General features: G+C 42.0%; 1 protein-coding gene across 4 annotated transcripts in view; it reads right to left on the minus strand.

Annotated features, from left to right (window-relative positions):
- Window positions 1-374: 374 nt before the first annotated feature.
- The window catches only part of Atxn3 (ataxin 3), a 35,392-nt gene continuing 14,637 nt past the window's right edge, over window positions 375-21,129 (minus strand). For 3 of the 4 annotated variants that reach the window (XM_021201702.2, XM_029541022.1, XM_029541023.1), the window contains exons 7-11: window positions 17,019-17,151; window positions 14,158-14,324; window positions 12,487-12,583; window positions 6,649-6,746; window positions 375-2,012 (exon numbers count right to left, since the gene is read on the minus strand). In XM_021201702.2, the coding sequence (XP_021057361.1) occupies window positions 1,915-2,012; window positions 6,649-6,746; window positions 12,487-12,583; window positions 14,158-14,324; window positions 17,019-17,151 (593 nt within the window). In that variant the 3' untranslated portion in view covers window positions 375-1,914. Of the gene's footprint in view, window positions 2,013-6,648; window positions 6,747-12,474; window positions 12,584-14,157; window positions 14,325-17,018; window positions 17,152-21,129 lie in introns of those variants that run through there. The other variant, XM_029541024.1, reaches the window with a different exon arrangement.

Consider the following 21,129-nt stretch of genomic DNA (forward strand, 5'->3'; position numbering starts at 1 on the left):
AAAGCTGAAATGTCTATTGGCTTTCTCATTTTTCATCAGGCAGCACACCAATCTAAATGTATGGAAAGTTTAATTTTTCAAAGGGTAAAGGAAAGGGCCAGTGTCTAGATGTGACCAGCATATGGGGGTAGTTACATACTTCAGTATGGCAATCAATTGTAAGCAAAGCCCTAACTCTAACACCCTACAGCTGCCCAACTCTTCTGATCCTTTGCAATTACTGAAAGAAAACTTCATATATTTTAAAATAGGACTGCCTAACTTTTCATGAAGCAAATTTTAAAAAAAAACCTGTAATTGGCACGAAATGGCTAAGAAAAACAACAAAAAGCAAACAAGGAAAGCCCTGTTTTGGATCTGGGGATATAGCTCAGAGGTAGGGTGCTTGCCTAGCACACTGGAGGCCCTGGGTTCAATCCCTCGCACAACTAAACCAAACCAAACATCCATCCTATCAAGAAAAAGCTATTTCATAATCATAAATAAAATATTTCTTTTTCAGTTAGACAGCAATAAATCCTACATCCAAAACTTTCCCTGATAAAAACGTGTGCAGAGCACACACCGGTAGAGCAATATAGCATGCTGCCCCTTCCTAAGCTGGCTAAAATCTCTTCTTGGACTTTACCTATGTACAAGTCAACATTCAAAGGGGCATCAATGGGGAGGGAGGGGAAAACAGGTATCAGGGTCTGTGACACCATGACAAAGACACATAGTTAATTTCTACTCAAATCATACCACGTATTGACCCAGCAAGACTAGCTCTGCATCCCGCTTAATGTTTATCAAAACTAAGGACTTTTCTATTTACAAACAGACCGTTTAAGCATTGTGACTTCTGTAGTTCTTAAGCGATTTAAATATGATTTCAAGGGTCAACCCACAGTACTATTTAAATATATTTTCATTAGTAAATTACTTTCAGATTCTAGACCATCATCCCAGCAGCCTATTTTCTACTAGAAAAAAAAATTTTTTTTTTATTTTTATTTTTAGAAAGTGAAGCAGGCATCTATTTTCCAGGACTTAATCATGATTAGAACACAAAGCTCCTGTCACAGAAGAAAAACTCGGACAAACCCACCATCAAGACTGAAGGGTGAGTCTCTCCTGTGGTACATTCATGGTGCATGGTACATAGAAGGAAGTACGTTTGTGTCCTCTGACTCCTCTTTTCTCAACTGGAAAAGAAAGGAAGTAAGGGACAGGCAGGATGCCAGGATCAGCCAGGACACAACTCAAGTTGCTCACAGGGCATCTAGAAAGCACGTGCTCGGGTGCTCACAAAACACTCAGCTCATAGACAAGAACAGAGCTGACTGGAGAGTAGAGGAATGCACCAGAATTAAGAAATATGGTCCCACTAAAAAAGGCTTTAAAAGCAACAGACCACCACATTAGAGTTGGAGAGAATAACCAAAAAGCAGAGAGAATAACACCAGGAAGCATCCACGTGCCCGACATATGTATGAAAAGAGAGACTGATCTTTCTGTAACAAGACATACAAAAGACATTTCGTAAAAGGTAGGGCTGAAATGAAGTAAAAGCTCAAGTGAGCCAAGCCACCTCCAATGCAGAGAGAAAACGAAACATTATAGGATCAAGTTCTGTGGCAAGAGCTAATCAGTTGGTCCAAAAGAGCCAACAAAAATTCCATAATTTCAGTCAGATATTGCACATTTGAAAAACAAAAAGGGACATTTAGAAAACTACCTTAAGTTTCTTTCTTTGCTGACTGCCTCTTTGGCTAGTATCTCGCTCATTCCTTAGTCCTATGACACATTTCTGCCTTTCTGCTTACAAACCACTGCAGTGTCTTTATCTCTTCTGGTGAACACACTGGTGACCTTACACTGTAGTCACACAGACAATGTTACAAACTATGAGTAGCAAAATGACTTTTAAAGGTACTATTTTTTTCTTTCTGCTTTCAAATTGTCTTTAGCAGTTTCTAAAGACATGGTCACAGCTGCCCGAAGCATGTCCTCTTCACTCACAGCGTCACCTCCTGGGAAAGAAAACAGAGTTCTCAGAACAACTTCTGCAAGATTCTTATCACTGGCAAACTGCATGGAGCTGGAGCTAAGTTGGTAGAACGCTTGCCTAGCATGCACAAGGCTGTGGGTTCAATCCCTAGCATGGCATAACATGGGGAATGGAGGCACACTCCTGTAATCCTAGCTCTTAAGAGACGGAGGGAGGAGAATCAGAACTCAAGGTTGTCCTTGACTATATATATATATAATATAATATAACATTTGAAGCCAGCCCAAGCTACTTGAAACCTGTCCAAGATGAAGGAAAAAAAAAATCAAATTCTTAACAAACATATTTCTGGGCTGGAGGGATGGCTCAACAGTTAAGAGCACTGACTGGTCTTCTGAAGGCCCTGAGTTCAAATCCCAGCAACCACATGGTGGCTCACAACCACCTATAATGGGATCTGATGCCCTTTTCTGGTGTGTCTGAAGACAGCTGCAGTGTACTTACATATAACAATGAATAAATCTTTAAAAACAAACAAACATTTTTACTTGAATACTAGTTTGTTTTTTTCACAAAAGACTTTTGTTAACTGTGTGTAACTAGGTGGGTACAGTGTGCCATGACGTGTACAGACAGAGTAAGTGTCTGCTTCCATCACGTGGGTTTTGATGGTTAGATTAAGATTGTCAGGTTTGGCTTCTGCATTAGGTATGGGACATGGCATTCACTCACTCTCCCCTCTTAGCTGCGAGACACCATACAGCTTGACCTGAGCACCCTGCCACCATCTCTGTGAGTTCATCCGTGCATCAGCTCTGTTGTGTCTGGAAGGCACTGCTTCCCTGACGTCTTCCGTCCCCACCAGCTCTGACCATCTTTCGGCTACCTTTCCCTCAGAGTTCCCTGAAGCCTGAAGGGCAGGGTTTGATGACACATCCTGTTTAGTGTATTCCAAGCCAGTTACTCATTTAGTCCCATCCATTGCAAGTACAAGCATCTCTGATGGTGGCTAATCGAGATGCTGATCTGATTGCCAGCCCTGAACAGCCACCCCTTTCTTTAACTTTCAAGGACAGAACTGCTGGAGACATTTTTGAAAGTCTTTCCCAATCCTAGTAAGTCCTGCATATGTAGTCCTGGGCTTAAATGTTCCTTTCAGCATGGGAAACACATTATCCACTTTGTCACACCTCCCATTTCAAATTGCTGTTGGGACAGTTCTGTCTTTGATTAGGGATTGTGCCTTCAGTTTTCAGAAGTCCTAGTAGGTATTCTTTGGGTTTACACAAATCTGAAGTTCACTCGATTTCTTCCACTTGCAGGTGTCTAGTTTCTGTTCAGCTGAGATGAAAAGATCATCAGACTTTTTTGCCACCCCTTCTGCTTCTGGTTAGGAGGCTCCTGTGAGTTAGGTTGAGCTGCAATGTCAGAAGCCTCCAGCAGTCTGTTCATTGTCTACGGTCAGTTTGCTGTGTTGATAGGAAGGATTTCTACATGCCTGTCATCTAGTCCACCATTTTCTTTGCTTAGTCCATTCACTGAGCTTTTACATTTCAGTTACTCTTCTTTTATTATTATTAATTTATTTACATTTCAAATGCTATCCCGAAAGTTCCCTATAACCCCCCACCCCCGCTCCCCACCCCCGCTTCCCTACGCACCCACTCCCACTACTTGGCCCTGTCCTTCCCCTGTGCTGGGTCATATAAAGTTTACAAGACCAAGGGGCCTCTCTTCCCAGTGATGGCCAATTAGGCCATCTTCTGCTACTTATGCAGCTAGAGACACAAGCTCAGGGGGTACTGCTTAGTTCATATTGTTGTTTCACCTACAGGGTTGCATCCCCCTTCAGCTCCTTGGGTACTTTCTCTAGCTCCTCCATTGGGGGTCCTGTGTTCCATCCAATAGCTGACTGTGAGCATCCACTTCGGTGTTTGCCAGGCATTGGCATAGCCTCACAAGAGGCCACTATATCAGGGTCCCTTCAGCAGAATCTTGCTGGCATTTGCATTAGTATCTGGATTTGGTGGCTGATGATGGGATGGATTCCCGGATGTGGTAGTCTCTGGATAGTCCATCCTTTCATTTTAGCTCTAAATTTTGTCTCTGTATCTATATCCTTTCATGCGTATTTTGTTCCTTATTCTAAGGAGGAATGAAGTATCCACACGATGGTCATCCTTCTTGGTTTTCTTGTGTTTTGCAAAATGTATCTTGGGTATTCTAAGTTTCTGGGCTAATATCCGCTTATCAGTGAGTGCATATCTAGTGACTTCTTTTGTGATTGGGTTACCTCACTAAGGATGATATCCTCCAGATACATCCATTTGCCCAAGAATTTCATTAATTCATTGTTTTTAATAGCTGAGTAGTACTCCATTGTGTAAATGTACCACAGTTTCTGTATCCATTCCTCTACTGAGGGACATCTGGGTTCTTTCCAGCTTCTGGCTATTATAAATAAGGCTGCTATGAACATAGTGGAGCATGTGTCCTTATTACCAGTTGGAAGATCTTCTGGGTATATGCTCAGGAGATGTATTGCTGGATCCTCTGGTAGTACTATGTCCAATTTTCTGAGGAACCGCCAGACTGATTTCCAGAGTGGTTGTACAAGCTTGCAATCCCACCAGCAACCTCGCCAGCATCTGCTGTCACCTGAATTTTTAATCTTAGCCATTCTGACTGGAGTGAGATGGAATCTCAGGGTTGTTTTGATTCGGTTACTCTTCTACTCTAAAATGTGTAGTGAGATCCAGGTGGCTGCGGATGACCAGAGTTTCGGTACTCTAGAGGCAGAAGTGGGACAATAGTGAATTCACAGCCAATCTGGGCTACAGAGTGAGACTGCCTCAAAACAGAACAAAACAAAACGAAAAACAAAAAGCAATGATTAATTAAAACTGTCCATGTGGTTCCTGGCATAACTGGTTTTCAAATGAACCCTGGGTACTTGGGTTTTGTCACCTTGTTTTAATGAAATCTTCCTTTCTGTGAGCCTCCTCTCATACAGGATATATGCACATTGACAGCAGGTGCCCAAGTTGGACAGAATTGTCAAAACCACCTGCAGCTGCATTACAGGATTCTGTATAACATGCTCTCTAGTTCGAGACACGTCTCACATCCACAATCCTTCGCCAGTTGTTTTGTTTGTTTGTTTGTTTTTTAAAGATTTATTTATTTATTATATGTAAGTACACTGTAGCTGTCTTCAGACACTCCAGAAGAGGGCGTCAGATCTTGTTACGGATGGTTATGAGCCACCATGTGGTTGCTGGGATTTGAACTCCGGACCTTCGGAAGAGCAGTCGGGTGCTCTTACCCACTGAGCCATCTCACCAGCCCTGTTTGTTTGTTTTTAATATTTATCTATTTATTTATTTTATGTATGTGAGTACACCGATGATGTCTTTGGACAAACCAGAAGAGGGCACTGGATCCCATTATAGATGGCTGTGAGCCACCATGTGGTTGCTGGGATTTGAACTCAGGACCTCTGAAAGAGCAGTCAGTGCTCTTAACTGCTGAGCCATCTCTCCAGCCCCCCTTCAACAGTTTTTTGACTGTTTTTGTGCTGTTCCATTCTGAGAGCTCTGCATAGATTCTATGAAGCCCTCTGACAGAGTTTCTTCTCCATTCAACTTCTACCAATACTTGACTCAAGTGTAACAGCTACTGCATGGAGGATGGGTGAGTAGTCACCTGGACTCCAGCTGTTATCTAGACTATACTAACGTAATGTTTTCCTTTACTAAGTGGTGAAATATATTTCTTTTCCACTTACTAATACTCATTACCTCTGAGTCATCTCTGAAGGATTTCTCAAGAATGTGCCAACTGTGAAGTTAAAGTACTATGTGTGCGATTTTAAAACCCACCAGGGCATGGTGGTGCATGTCTGTTACTGTTACAACTAAAACAGCCCAAACAAGAGGATCATGCATTTGAAGCTAGTCTGGGCTACACAGTGAGGTCCAAGCTAGCCTTAGCTACGTAATGAAACTGTCTCAAAACCAAAACTACATTAAATAAATAAAATCCAAACATCTACCTAGTATTCTAGTCTATCTACCTTATAGTTCAGAGGAACTTGGTATATTACAAATTCATTTAAGAGTTTTATAATACAATTAAAGAAGAAAAGGGGGCTGGAGAGATGGCTCAGTGATTAAGAGCATGAGTTGCTCTTCCAGAGGTCCTGAGTTCAGTTCCCAGCATCATTTATAATGGAATCTGATGCTCTCTGCTGGTATGCAAGCATACATACAGATAGAGCACTAATATATAAAATACATAAACTTAAAAAAAAAAGAAAAGCCAGGTGGTGGTGCACATCTTTAATCTCTGTGCTGGGAGGCAGAGGCAGGCAGATCTCTTATGACTCTATGTATGGTTTACAGGGTGAGTTGTAGGACAGCCATGGCTATACAGAGAAACCTTGTCTCAAAAAAAAAAAAAAAGAAAGAAAAAAGAAAAAAGAAAGAAAGAAAGAAAGAAAGAAACCCAATGTAAAGAAGGAAGAGGAAGAAGAGGAGGAGGAAGAGGAAGAGGGTGAAGAGGAGGAGGAGGAGGAGGAGGAAGAGAAATATAAAGTAAAATTGATGAGGACCCTGGGTATCAAGTAAAGCTTCACTGTGAACGGACAGAAAGCATACCTTGGTTGCTCCCACGTCCTCCTGAACTTGTGGTCGGTCTTTCACGTGGATATGAAAGGGGTCCAGGTCGGTCTACCTCCTGCTGCTGATGCTGTTGCCTGAAACATTCAAACGTGAATATATGTTAAAACAACTCATAAGAAATCTGCCAGGAGAGCAGGTATGTTTATGTTCCATAAATCAAAATGGTCACTGGCCTGAATACCTCAGAAGGTGAGAAATTAGTTTAATAATTACAAGTATAAAAATGTCAAAGTTCTGATTCTAAAAACCTACATATCTGAATTATAAGAGAAGAGGTAGGTATTTGCACTTTCTGTACAAGGCTCACTAGTAGTGATTCTTATACAAATGAATGTTGGTTTCTATATCGTTATCACTGTTAGAAACCATCTCACTTTAATGTGCTCTCCCTGGCTGGCTCCCTTGTTGCCACTCAAGTCTGAATTTACTAAGTTCCTCCCTGGAGGTCCCTCTCCTGACTATCCCATTTCAAGCAGCCTCCTCCTGGCTTTCTCACTATTTCATCTGAATTCTTGGCACAAACATACTGCCATCTTGAAGCTCTGTCTTGTCTGTAAGCGATCAGAGCACAGTCTGATGCTGCTTATCTGTGCCCCAGTACCTGAAACCGCGCCTTGTCACACAGCACTTCATCACAGGCTTGAAGAGTTGAAGACATAGAAATAACTATCTTCAGTACCACTGCATGTTGAAGTGTGTGACCTGTGATGTGATTTTACAGGGGTTACAGTGAAGAGACTGCCATGAATCTCAGGACACTTGAAACTTTGAGGCAGTCTTAAGACTGAGAGACTATGGTGACCTTTGAAGCTGAACTGAATGTATTTTGCACTATGGCATGGCTACAAGCTTGTGGGGACCAGGGACTAGAATGTAACAGTTTGAATATGAATGGCCCCACAGGGTCATATAGATGTGGTCTTACTGGAGGAAGTGTGTCACTGGGGGTGGGTTCTGAAGTTTCAAATGCCCATGCCAGGCCCAGTCTCTCACTCTGTCTATGGAGTCAGATGTAGGACTCTAAGCTGCTTCTCTAGCACCATGTACATCCCACCATGCTCCCTGCTGTGATAGTGGACTAAATCTCTCAAACTGTAATCCAGCCCCAATTAAATACTTCCCTTTATGAGTTGCCGAGATCATGATGCCTCTTCACATCAAAAGCACTGGCTAAGACACTGTCTCAAAGAAAAAGTAGCGAAGCTTGTTGTGACACATGTCTGCAGTCACCCACTGGCCAAGGGAAAAAGCTATGAGCCCAGGAACTGAATACCAGCCTTGGTAACGTATCAATCCCTATCTCAAAAACAGTAACAACAAAAACAAAAAACAAAACAAAAAAAAACACAACGCGGGAACATATCCTTGTGCTTAGAAAATGTACGCTGAAATACCAAGCCCTAATAAGAACACTTCCAGATGCCTCTGGGAACAGAGGGTTGGGAGGGACAAGGAGCTCGACGCACTAGTTCTGCTTTTTAGTAATAAACATACAGAGAGCTAAAAACCAAGAAAACCCATAAATGACATAGAAGTCACAGATTTAAAAGTTGTGTGATTTTAAAAGGACCAAAACTTTAAAACTAAGTTATAGTTAGCATACTTTTTCCCTATTCTTCTCAATTTTCAAACAGGGTCTCCAGTCCAGGTTGGTAGCCCAGGATGGCCTTGAACTCCAGGAGATGCTGGCCTCCCCTCCCAAGGGCACCACCCTGCCTGTCCTCCTCAGGCTTGAGTTTTTAAAGTGAGCAATAAACTTAACCCAGATTGTAGAAACTCCATCCTCTCCCTGTTGGCCTTTGAGGCAAAATACTGACTTCCTGATGCTGCCCACCTATATACAAGTGATGTGAAGGAAGGCCTGAGTCCTGCGGATTCTACGTGTGATGCAACTTCAGGCAGATACCCTTAAATTTACCTTTAATTTGTCACTTAATAAGGTACATGTTCATGGGGTTATTATAACCTTACATTATGCAAAATGAGAACAGAAGTCAGCTGCCAACCCTGACCTAATCACGTGACGCCCTGAAGAGGCTGCCAGGGAACAAGTCCCTCAGAACCTCCCACCATGTCTTCCTTCAAGCTTACAGCAGTGCAGAGCTAAAACCTGGTCTCTGGCTGCAGACTAAGTACCCACATGAGCTACAAAGGGCATAAATGAGGCAGTGAGACACACCATTTTCCTGGTAAGCAAAGTCATGGAGATTCAGCTTTGAATCCTGCCTCACGGCTGTTTCAGTGGCATCAGAGAGTCTTGACAACTCAGTCGTAACTATATATAATTTCTGGGGTTTTGTTTGTTTGTTTGTTTTTAAGATTTAGTTAGGGACTGGAAAGCTGGTTCAGCAGTTGAGGGCACAAGCTGCTCTTCAAAGGACCTGGGTTCAATTCCCAGCACCTATATGGCAGATCAAAACCATCTATAATCCGGGTCCCAGGGGATCTAATATCTGATACATACATACATGCAAGAAAAACACCCACACATATAAAAAATGGAAGCCGGGCGTGGTGGCGCATGCCTTTAATCCCAGCACTCGGGAGGCAGAGGCAGGCAGATTTCTGAGTTCGAGGCCAGCCTGGTCTACAGAGTGAGTTCCAGGGCTACACAGAGAAACCCTGTCTCAGGAAAAAAAAAAAAAAAAAAAAAAAAGAAGAAGAAAATGTTTTACTAATTTAATATGTATATATAAAAGATTCAATGTTTTAGACTCAGTGTGTGTGTGTGTGTGTGTGTGTGTGTGCACATCCGCGTAAGCACACTGAGCTGTGAGTAACAGGCTGACAGCAGGGCCAGCTTGGAGGGAAAGAAGGAAGTCAGAGTCTTAGAGCCAAGGACAGAGCCCAGAGAAACAGAGAACTACTCCAGCTAAGAAATGGAGGGTTTGAGAAAAAGGCAAGTGCCAGATGTCCTTTTAACCAAGGAGCCATCCTCCAGAGCCCCTCCCCTGACACGCACACCTTCTTCTTAAAATCCCTAGTACACTAGCACTTTTTTTTTTTTTTTTTAAGATTTATTTATTTTATGTCTGAGAGTACACTGTAGCTGTCTTCAGACACCAGAAGAGGGCATCAGATCCCATTACAGATGGTTGTGAGCCACAATGTGGTTGCTGGGAATTGAATTTGGGACTTAACCAGTGTGCCATCTCTCCAGCCCATACCAGCACTTTTAAATGATAGTTAATGTTAAAAATAAACACTATAGTTAACCCTTAATTCATCTCAGCTATGTGTGACTAGGGGGAACTTTCTCTAGCTGCCTAAGTTCTCAGCAGAAGATAAAAGACGAAAGCCAGAAGCAATCTTTAATACACAACCCACCACTAGAAAAGAGGTGTGCTCATACCCAAACTGTTTTTATTTTCCCAAAGGGTGCAAGATTGGCCCAAATCTGTCAGCTCAAAAGCGCTAGTTATGGCTTTTAAGCTGTGATTGTTATAGGTCACTCATCCATCATGGGATGCTACTGAGTTACCTCTACTGCTGCTAAAAGTCAGTGGAAGCTTCAAGTTCTTATTTCAAAACAGGTAACAAAACGTTTAAATAAAAGAAAGGAGTTGGCCACAGAGCTCAGCAAGTGAAGACCCTTGCTGGCTGCCAAGCCTGATGACCTGGACCACTGACAGGACCCACATGGAGGACAGAGAGGAACCAATACCTGGGAGCGTCTCAGGACCTCCTGTGTACCATAGATAGTGTATTGCACACACACACACACACTCTCATGCACACACACCACACTCATGCACACACAGAGAGACACTATGAATATGTATATGACAGAAGGGAATATACAGTCACTAACAACACTTACTGAAGGAGGGGACGGCAGGAACAAACTTTGTTTTTGTTTGTTTTTTGTTTGTTTGTTTGTTGGTTTGAGTTTTTTGAGACTGGGTTTCTCTGTGTAACCTTGGCTATCCTGGAACTCACTATGTAGACCAGGCTGGCTTCAAACTCAGAAATCCNCCTGCCTCTGCCTCTGCCTCCCAAGTGCTGCGATTAAAGGCATGCGCCACCACTGCCCAGCAGGAACAAACTTTTTAAAAAACTTAAAATTTTCTAGAATACTTATTTTGCCTCCGTAAGTAGTTTTAAGTTCTTTTTAAAACTAGATATTTATGTTAAATTATTATTATTATTACTATATTGTGACAACAGCACTAATTAGAAGAAATAAAGAGAGAAACAGTCAAGTCAGATGTGGTATGCACACCCACACTCTAGCACTCGGGAGTGAGAGCCAGGATAATCTGGAGTTGAGGACTTGCACAGCAGTGAGCGAGACTGCTCAAAAAACAACACAAAAATAAAGCCAGAAGCAACCCTACAAATCACAAGCAAATACACGTCCCAGAATATTTTGGAGGCACACACAAAAAAAGTAATGACATGCTGACTGTGACTTGGAGCAAGTCCGATGTTGTGGGAGAACGGAAAGGATGGGAGTCAGAGGCGTAACCCTGGGCTTGTTACCAACGAGAAACAAGTATGAGTGCGTTATATATACATCTCAGGTTTATCATAATTTCAAAAGTAGTAATTTCAAAAATTCAAAGGACATAAAAAGCACTAATAAGACTGTTCTAAAATGTAAATATAATTAAATCTATTAATCAGTCCCTGAATAAAGTCTAGAAATAGCTCACATTAAGAGGATGTCAGCTGATCAGAACTTTCCTTCATATGCTTATGAGTTGTGACTTAAAAAAAAACAGCAAGCAGAAAAAGGTAAACATTATCTTCAGACACTAGCAAATGCAAAACAGTCCAAACTTTACTTATCCACCACCCATGACTCTAAGATGCAGCTACTCAAGCTCAGGTGCTGCTGTGCTGTGCTTGGGGGCCTGAGGGGGCGCTCATTCATGCTTGGTGAGCACTCCCCTCTGAGCTGCATCCCCATCTTTTTAGAGTTTTTGAAATGTGAAAATAAATGCATCACTGAATTGAGAGATGTGGTATATAACCAGGCAAAGTCCTTCCCGGGCCTTACCTTTCTGACCTGAGGTCAGAGGGTTCAATTATCTACTATTGATTATGTAACTTTTAAGGTGGAATATAGTTTAAAATAAAAAGCTAGGTATGGCGAAATATACCTGTTCTAGCACAAGGGAAACTGAGGCAGGAGGACAGCCACCAGTGAGGCCAGATAGGACTACAGGAAGCTAGCCATCACTGAGGCCAACCAGGAGTACACAACAAAGCCCTGCCCAAAGTAAAAAATTAAAGAAAGACTTGTGAATGATGACTACTATATAGGAAGACACTTTAAAAGTGAAAGTGTTTCTCTTCCTAGGACGTATAGACAGAGTACAACATATAGTTTTGGAAGCTTATGGCTCAGATTTATTCTTCTATGCCGCTGATGCTGGTGGGCTTGGACCTCCTAAAGTGACAAGAGCAAGACTAGGGCGCATGTGTCGCCTGCACTTGGGAAGAGGCTCCACCTTCCTCAGATGCTCTTTCCCCTGTCTACTGATGGGAAGGTTAGCAGGACTCATAGGTGACCAACACTACATACAAAGAATCAATAGGCATTGACACAGTTCTCATCCTAAGTCCACTTTCCTTTTGATAAGCAAATTTTCACAAGGTTTCCTTTCTTTATCCTAGTCTATATAAATTTATCCAAGATCTGGCAATGGTTTTTCTCTAAACGATTAAGTATTTCACACCTTATTCTCTGTAAGAATTTTAGAAAATATATTCTTATCTTCATAGGTTCAGGCGGTAAGCAGTAATTTATAAACAGACAAAATAAGCAGGTATTAAATATGTAACTTTAATCTGTACCAACTACTTTACTTTTCAAAGTAGGCTTCTCTTCTCCTCCGAAGCTCTTCTGAAGAAAGATCTGTACTTGACGTCTGTGGACTATCTTCACACATACTTCTGGAACTACCTAAAAAAAAAAAAAAAAAAAAAAAAAGTTATTTTCTATACCTGTCCAAGCAGTAGCATGTTTGTTCTTACAGGAGCAAGCATCTAGAAAGTTCCCTTCCTAAAACACCCCGCTACTGTTCTGTAACTGTAAGAAGTCTATGGAAGTCTTAGAAATCTAATTAAGGACTTACAAGTCAATGTGCTACTGCAACCAAGGCTGATGCTATCTGTGACGCACCAGATGTGAGGATACAAGCCCTCTGCTCATCTCCTGTAACAAGTATCAAGACCACACTTCTGTGTTCTTTAACTTGCATCTCCACCTTCAAAGACAAGGCATTCCTCACAACAACCCCTGAAGGATGACATAACATCTGCTTTTAACAACTTGAATGTTTCTAAGCTCCCAACAGAATTTGTACCAAGCACAGTTTCTATGTAAATTGTGAAAATGGTAAGATGGTTTTCTGTATATTACTTCAATAACCCAGCAAGCCCCTCCTAATAAAACACGGGACTTCACACTACAAGGAGTATGCAGAGGTAAACCTGGATGTGAGGAGTCTAGGATAATGATAATGGCTATCATAACAAAACCTCAGTACACTAAGACCTTTAAGGAATTTAGATGATGAGCAACCTCATTAGAAGTAGAAACAGCATGCCAGGCGTGGTGGTGCATGCCTTTAATCCCAGCACTTGGGAGGCAGAGGCAGGTGGATTTCTGAGTTCGAGGCCAGCCTGGTCTACAGAGTGAGTTCCAGGACAGCTAGGGCTATACAGAGAAACCCTGTCTCGAAAAATGAAAAAACAAACAAAAAAAAAGAAGTAGAAACAGCTTCATATGAATTAGATTAAAACAAAATCACAAAAATAAAGTACTTTGTGCTTTCAGGAAACTGTCTCAACACTGTTCTCTGCCTACACTCCTAAGGGACTTTATCTTCACTTTCCTCCACTGATGATGAACTTTACATCAATGAAAAAGACATATCCTGTAAAGTGGCTTAGGTCTTAATCTGTATAATCTGTATAAGTCTTTATAGCCAGTAAGTGCTGTGTGCATTTGTTAAAACAGCTGGCTTGGGTAAAGGGCATCTGGTCACTAGAAGAGGAATTCAATTAGTGTTGTATTGGTTCAGTATCATACTCAGCAACATAACCTCAACCAAAATGAGAGATGTGTTAAACACAATACAGTTCTAGTATAATACAAGTTATAAAGAAATTATTGGGCTGGTGAGATGGCTCAGTGGGTAAGAGCACCCGAAAGGTCCGGAGTTCAAATCCCAGCAACCACATGGTGGCTCACAACCATCTGTAACAAGATCTGACGCCCTCTTCTGGAGTGTCTGAAAAGAGCTACAGTGTACTTACATATAATAAATAAATAAATAAATAAATCTAAAAAAAAAAGAAAAGAAAAGAAATTATTTAAGATCAAGAAAATCTAAAAGAAATGCTCAAAGTTTGGAGCTATTGCTTTTTTAGTAACTATCAAAAAACTTCCAAAAGCACACTAACTTTCAGAAAAGTTAAGGACGTGATCCTCTTCTCCAAAAATGACTAAAGTACATATCAATATGTCCAAACCTTGGATACTGAGCTGAATGGCCCTGCGGAGATCGGCTTCTTCATCCTCCATGTCGATTTCCTGCCGACTTATGGCTAGAGCCCTCTGTAAATCATCCTCATCTTCATCAAATATTCCCGACCCGTCAGCTGCCTCTAAGACTCGTTCCAGATCTGCTTTGAGGGCACTAAATAATGAATGAATTCACAATAATTACAGCCTAGAAATCCTGTCTCAAAAAACAAAACAATGTGCACGGATATTTTGTTTGCATGGATGTCTTGCACAATGTGTGTGTAGTGCCTGAGGAAGCCAGAAGAGGGTGCGGGGGTCACATGAGACTGGAGTTACAGAGGTTGTGAGTGAGCAGGTGGGTGCTGAGAACCAAACCTAGGTCCTCTAGAAAGTAGCCAGCCCTCCTAACCACTGAGCCATCTCTCCAGCCCCGTATTCTTCAACTTTAAATCAAGTCTGATAAACATGAAGGCACTTACAAATGAAAGATTTTAAATCAAAAACATGTTCTATCAGATCAGGTCTACTAACAACTGAGTGCTGATAAAAACCTAATGTATAGCCTGGTCTACAAAGTGAGTTCCAGGACAGCCAGGGCTATACAGAGAAACCCTGTCTCGAAAAAAAACCTAATGTATTTTAGGAATTCAAAGTGTTGATTCTATAAACTTCACAAAACACAGCCTTTCTAGGCATAGTGGCATATGCTTGTTGAGTATCAGCTACTTTTGAGTCAAAGACAGAAGGATGTCAAGTGTGATAACTGGACAACTTAATTAAGAGACCTGTCTTTCAACAGAAGGGAACAGGGAAGGGACTAAGGAACTGTTCAATGATAGAGTATATGCATAAAATGCAGGGTTAGAGTCAAAACACTACAAATAATCACATGACACTAAATCATTTTGGTTGGGGGAGGTAAGTTCTGGAGATGCAGTGCAGTAGGAAGAATATTTGCATAGCTCACACAATCCCCTGGGTTCAGTTTCCATCAGCATAAATAAATAAAACATGGAGGCACAAACATATGTACTCCCAGCCAGTTGGAGCTACTACTTGAGATCTTATATCAAAAAGCAAATAAATGCAGAGGCTCCTCAAATAGTATGTGACCATGTCAAACTGCATTCTAAACACATCAGACCTATAGACTAGTGCTACTCAGAGAAAAGCTGCTTCTTTGCAGACATCGTTCTTAGTTTCCCACCAGAACTAAATAGTAAGATCTAATTGGTAGAGATGTTGGTTATGTAACACTTTGGTTACATAACGGAGAAACCAAGCTGGAACTGCGCTAGAAGATTCCACCTTGCTGACAAGCTTTCACAGTGCTGAAAGATTCTACAAAGGCTGCTGGAGGAGAAAATCACTAATAGTCTAAACCAGCCCCTGTGTGATGCTGTAATATTCTTCTGCTACACAAGAGTGATGTGACTATTATGGGGCAAAAAAAACCCCACATTTTCTTCTCTTTCTTTTTTTATTTATTTGAGACAGTGTCTCTCTATTATCTAGCTCTAGCTGTCCTGGAACTCAGTAAGTAGAGCTGGTCAGCTTCAAACGCACAGAGATCTACCTGCTTTTACCTCCCAAGTGCTGGGATTAAAGGTGTGCCACCAGGCCTGGCCCAACCTTTTTTTTTTTTTTTTTCTGGATTTGAAGGCCACTCACTCCACATTAGGTAGTTCATGCCTGGTTCCATAGACATGGTCAAAAGTCCACGGCTGTGTTGGTCATCAGTCCTAAATGGGGGAAACTACTACTACTGTTTCAATAAACAGACATGTCAATCACCCTTCTAAACACATTTAGACCTACAGGTTAGTGTTTGGGCTGAAAAGCTGCCCTCTCCCCTGGCAAATAGCAGAACTATTCAAAGTGTTTGAGAGTAAGTGACTGTTAAATGCCCAGAGTTAAATGGGACATCTATATCATCCCTCTAAGGCTCAAGGAACTTCACAGAAGAGCAGGGAGAAAGGATGCAAGAGCAGGAGACTAGGAAGACATGCTGACATCTTATCTTCTGACTATAATAGGGCTGCTGCTCTCACAAACTCACAGCAGCTATAGCTACCAGCACAAAACCTGCACACGATCAATCCATCAACATTCCAGCATGGATAGGGAGTACTCAGGGGTCCCTATCCCTAGCTGAACAGTCATGGCTGTTAAGGGAGGGGGAGTAACTTTTCTTCAGTGGTACAACAACTGGCAGGCTGTCCTTGTAAGCAAACCTAATTAAACTCAGTGAGTCAGGAAGAAGAAGGAGGAGGAGGAGAAAGAGGGGGAGGAAAAGGAAGAAGAAAAGAAGGAGGAGGAGGAAGAAGAGGAGGAGAAATAACAATGAACATAGGAAGGGGACCTGCTGGGAGGGATTCAGAGGGAACAGACAGGGGATAAAAGAGGGTAATGAGGGATGACATAATAAAAACATTTATACACATGTATATAATTGTCAAATAAATATTTAAAATTACATACACGCAAACTCCTGTCCCCCATCCAAGTGTGTTCATATAAATAAAATGATCAAAAAATTTTAATAAACAAATAAAAACAGGATACTGAACATAACTGAACAGAACATTTGCCTAGTATGAACAAGAGGCTGATCTTCAGCACTACAAAAGAAATGCACAAAATACAAATTACCCAAATCACCGATGGTAAAATGATTGTAAAATAAATGGCAGGGAAATGGCTTAGGGTTCAGATACTTCCTGCTCTCCAAAAGGCCCAGCCCCCACAACATGCAGCTCACAATCATCTGCATGCACTCACACAGACACAAGAAATGGAAGCATGAACCTTTAACTCTTCTAAAGGTGTGCTGCATCACATACTCCACACTATCAGGTAATTTTACCTCTGTTCTTTCAGATGTGCTAGTTCTTCTCCAATAAGTTTTGGTCGATGCATCTGCTGGACCTTAATCATCTGCAAAAGTTGGTCAGCTTCACAATCTGGCAGATCACCCTTAACAACAAATATAGAATAACCTAAAAAGAGGCAAAAACAAACTGAAACAACTAGTAAAAAATTCAAACACGTTTGAAATGATAGCTGACAGGAAGAGCACAGTAGGAAAACAGAAAGACCTGACTTAGTGCTGAATCTCACTAGGATTAGGAAGGTATTCTACAGTAAATCACACAGGGTCACTCTTCTCATCTCTAAGCCCCAGGGCTATAAGAAACAAAGGCAGTCAATCTACAAGGTCACAGTCTAAAGAGGAGGATCCGGAATTAACTGCCTGTGTTTTAGCCTTGCCCTGCCACTTGTCACAGGGTTTGTCAACTATCTCACCCATCTCTGTTGGTGGGGCTGGTGAGATGGCTCAGAGGGTAAGAGCACTGGAGGGATGGTGCAGAGGTTAACAGAGCTCGCTGCTCTTGCAGAGGACTCACATGTGAGTCCTAGCACTTGCGTGGCAGCCCACAACCATCTGTAACTCTAGTTCCAAGGGATCCAATGATGCCCTTTTCTGGCCTCCATGGGCACCAAGCACACACATAAATAAAACACTCATACACCACGTTAAATATTAAAATAAACATTTTAAATGTCTTTTGTGGACCTGTTTGATTTGAAATCTTCCTGAGCTGCCACACAAAGGTGTTCCAAAGGAATGTCTAGGCTAAAGATAAAAGTCTAGGAATTATGAGAGTACAGATCATAGACTGTGATTAAAGCAATGAAATGGCACCTAAGGAAGAAATGAACTGAACCCAGGTCACCCCAAAGTCACACACTGGAAAGAGAAGAGTGATCCTCAAAAAGAACCTGAAAGCAGCCACTGGTGAGACAGGCAGATGCCCACATGTAATGTCACTGCGTTATCTGTAAGAACATAAGAGGTCTAAGCACTGGTCCCTAACAGGTTAAAGAACAAAGAACAAGCAACACCAAATGCCACATCACCCTGTACTGGCTGGGTGTGTGTCAACTTGACACAGGCTGGAGTTGTCACAGTGAAAGGAGCTTCAGTTGGGGAACTGCCTCCATGAGATCCACCTGTGGGGCATTTTCTTGGTTGGTGATCAAGGCAGGAGGGCCCATTGTGGGTGGTGCCATCCCTGGGCGGGTAGTCCTAGGTTCTATAAGAGAGTAAGCTAAGCAAGCCAGGGGAATCAAACCAGTAAGTAATATCCCCATGGCCTCTGCATCAGCTCCTGCTTCCTGACCTGCTTGAGTTCCAGTCCTGACCTCCTTTGGTGATGAACAGCAGTGTGGAAGTGTAAGCTGACCCTTTCCTCCCCAACTTGCTTCTTGTGCAGAAATAGAAACCCTGATTAAGACAATTCCCAAACCAGCTTGAGCATGGCTAAGCACCTACATCTCAGGTCCAGTCACTAGAGCATCCAGCAGTCAGGAAATATGCACAAGAAAAAAAACAAGATGCAGTAAACGGCCAAACAACCCAATATCCCCCTGACTAAACACTGGCAAATACATCAAAAGCAGAAAACAGAGACAAGGAAACTTATAAGAAAATTTAGGGAAAAAAAAAAAACCAACAAACCCAATACGATTATTGAACCTGATTTCTTTTTTTTTTTTTTTTTTTGGTTTTTCGAGACAGGGTTTCTCTGTATAGCCCTGGCTGTCCTGGAACTCACTTTGTAGACCAGGCTGGCCTCGAACTCAGAAATCCGCCTGCCTCTGCCTCCCGAGTGCTGGGATTAAAGGCATGCGCCACCACGCCCGGCTTGAACCTGATTTCAACTCAGATTAAAGTGTGAAAGAAATCATCAGAGGTGAGGGATAGGAACTTAAACACTGCGTATCTGTGACATCACAGCTCTGTGGCTAGCCAGCTGGGGATACAAAGCAGAGTGGAGCTCTGTATCACATACACATAGCTGGGATTTTCAATCCCCATTACCACAAAGTGCAACACTTTTAGGTATAATTATAGTGCCTTTGTGTAGTTTTTAATAAATAAATAAACAAACAGAATTTACTTTTAGAGCCATAAGTGGGAAGGTATAAAGAAACAGGCCATGAGGGGAAGGGCACAGAGAGGCACATCACTTCCTCGCCTTTTACATTTGTTTTTAGTTTGGGTTGTTTGTTTGTTTGTTTGTTTGAATAAGAAGTTTATTGTGTTCTGTTTAGACTAGGAGATCTAAGAACTGAATTCTGGCACTGGCGATGTAGAAGTCACCCGGATAGTGACAAGAGAGACTTTTGGAGATGACTGGTTTATAGCACAACCCAAGTGGAATGAGTTCTATAGATAATTCTACTGAGAAAACTTTAAATGGGCAAGCAGCTAAAGTTTCAGAGTTACCAAAAGCTCTTTATTTTTAATCAATGGAGGGAAAGAGCTTTTTACCCATGCATAGACTTTTTTTAAGGGAGTGGGAGGATGTTCGACCCAGGAGAGCATTAGACAAAAACTGAATGTTGACTGGACAGGAGCCACAAGGATACAACATATGTCGAGGGGCTGACCTTACATGGAGGGCCACGCCTGTCTATTTTAATAGGCTCAAACCACAAGCTACAGAAACAAAGTGAGAGATCTGCTACCAGAACGAAAATTATGTCTATGTTCTCAGAAGAATGCAAGAGAAAGCCATAAAGAATAGCAATGTGTAACAAATGGAGAGCTAAATTGTGAAATAACTATCAAGAAGTCATTTGAAAGCTATAAACACAAAATTATAACCAACATATTTCACCCAAGTTTGAAGCCGTGTTTAGCTGCTATGGTAAAGGAATGTCTAGGGTCAAGAGCTACTTTATCTGTGGTCAAGAGTCTCGTTATTTAGGAATGATGGAGGAGAAAGAGGAAAGAAACCAGGGAATGCGACTGAAGACAGTGTCAGGGGCTGGAGAGGGCTCAGAGCTAAGAGCACTGGCTACTCTTGCAGAGGTCCCAGGTTCTAGTCCTAGCACCCACATGGTGACTCACAACTGTCTCTGAATCCATTTCCAGGAGTCCCCAAACCCTCTTCTGGCCTTTTTGAGAACTGCATACCTGTAGTGTACACAGAATCATGCAGGCAAACATCTTATCACATAAAATAAACTTTTAAAATCTTTAAAAGAAGAAAACAATCACCAGGCATTATGGTATGAGCCTTTAAACGCAGCGCTTGGGAGGTAGAGGCAGGCAGGTCTCTGGGTTCAAGGCCAGCTTGGTCTACAAAGCAAGTTCCAGGACAGCCAGGACTCTTTTACATAGAGAAACCCTGTCTCAAAAAAACAAACAAAACAAAAGAAAACACCTTGAAGAATCATATAAGAGGAGTTCTGGATCTCACAGTAACTTCAGAGCCTGGTCAGAACAGCAAACTGTCATGAAGGCAGAAGGTGATGGTCAAAGACTGCGATGCTTATGACTAAATCTGAAGGGAGCTAAGTCATTGGCAATGCCAAGACAAGAGTGAAGAAAATAATCTTTGAAAGAGGAATAATTACTGGTGTGGAAATGACTAAGAATTTAAGGAAAAGAGACAGATAACCAGACATCCAAACTCTCCAATAAAAATGGCAGCTCACAGATGCCTGCACAGACAGGGCATGGCGAATCCAGGAGGTTACTCAAAGGCACCGGAGTCCACCAAGTGAACAGTGACTGAAAATGAGCCAACAGGAATGGGAGGAGCATGCCCCTCCTCCTGTCAGCCCTGTGAGGGGGAGGATGGAAAAACAAAAGAGCACTTAAGAATGGGAAGGAAGCCCCAGGCTCAGGGGATGTCCCAGTACAGGGAGCACTCACACGGCCTGTGTCACCCAAACCGCAGCCAGGGATCAGTACCCTTACACTCACAATCAGAGATCAGAGATCAGTACCCTTACACTCACAATCAGAGATCAGAGATCAGGGATCTGTACCCTTACACTCACAATCAGAGATCAGGGATCAGTACGCTTACACTCACAATCAGAGATCAGAGATCAGGGATCAGTACCCTTACACTCACAATCAGAGACCAGGGATCAGTACCCTTACACTCACAATCAGA

The sequence above is a fragment of the Mus pahari genome, chromosome 7 (assembly GCF_900095145.1).
Source record: "Mus pahari chromosome 7, PAHARI_EIJ_v1.1, whole genome shotgun sequence".
Lineage (NCBI taxonomy): Eukaryota > Metazoa > Chordata > Mammalia > Rodentia > Muridae > Mus > Mus pahari.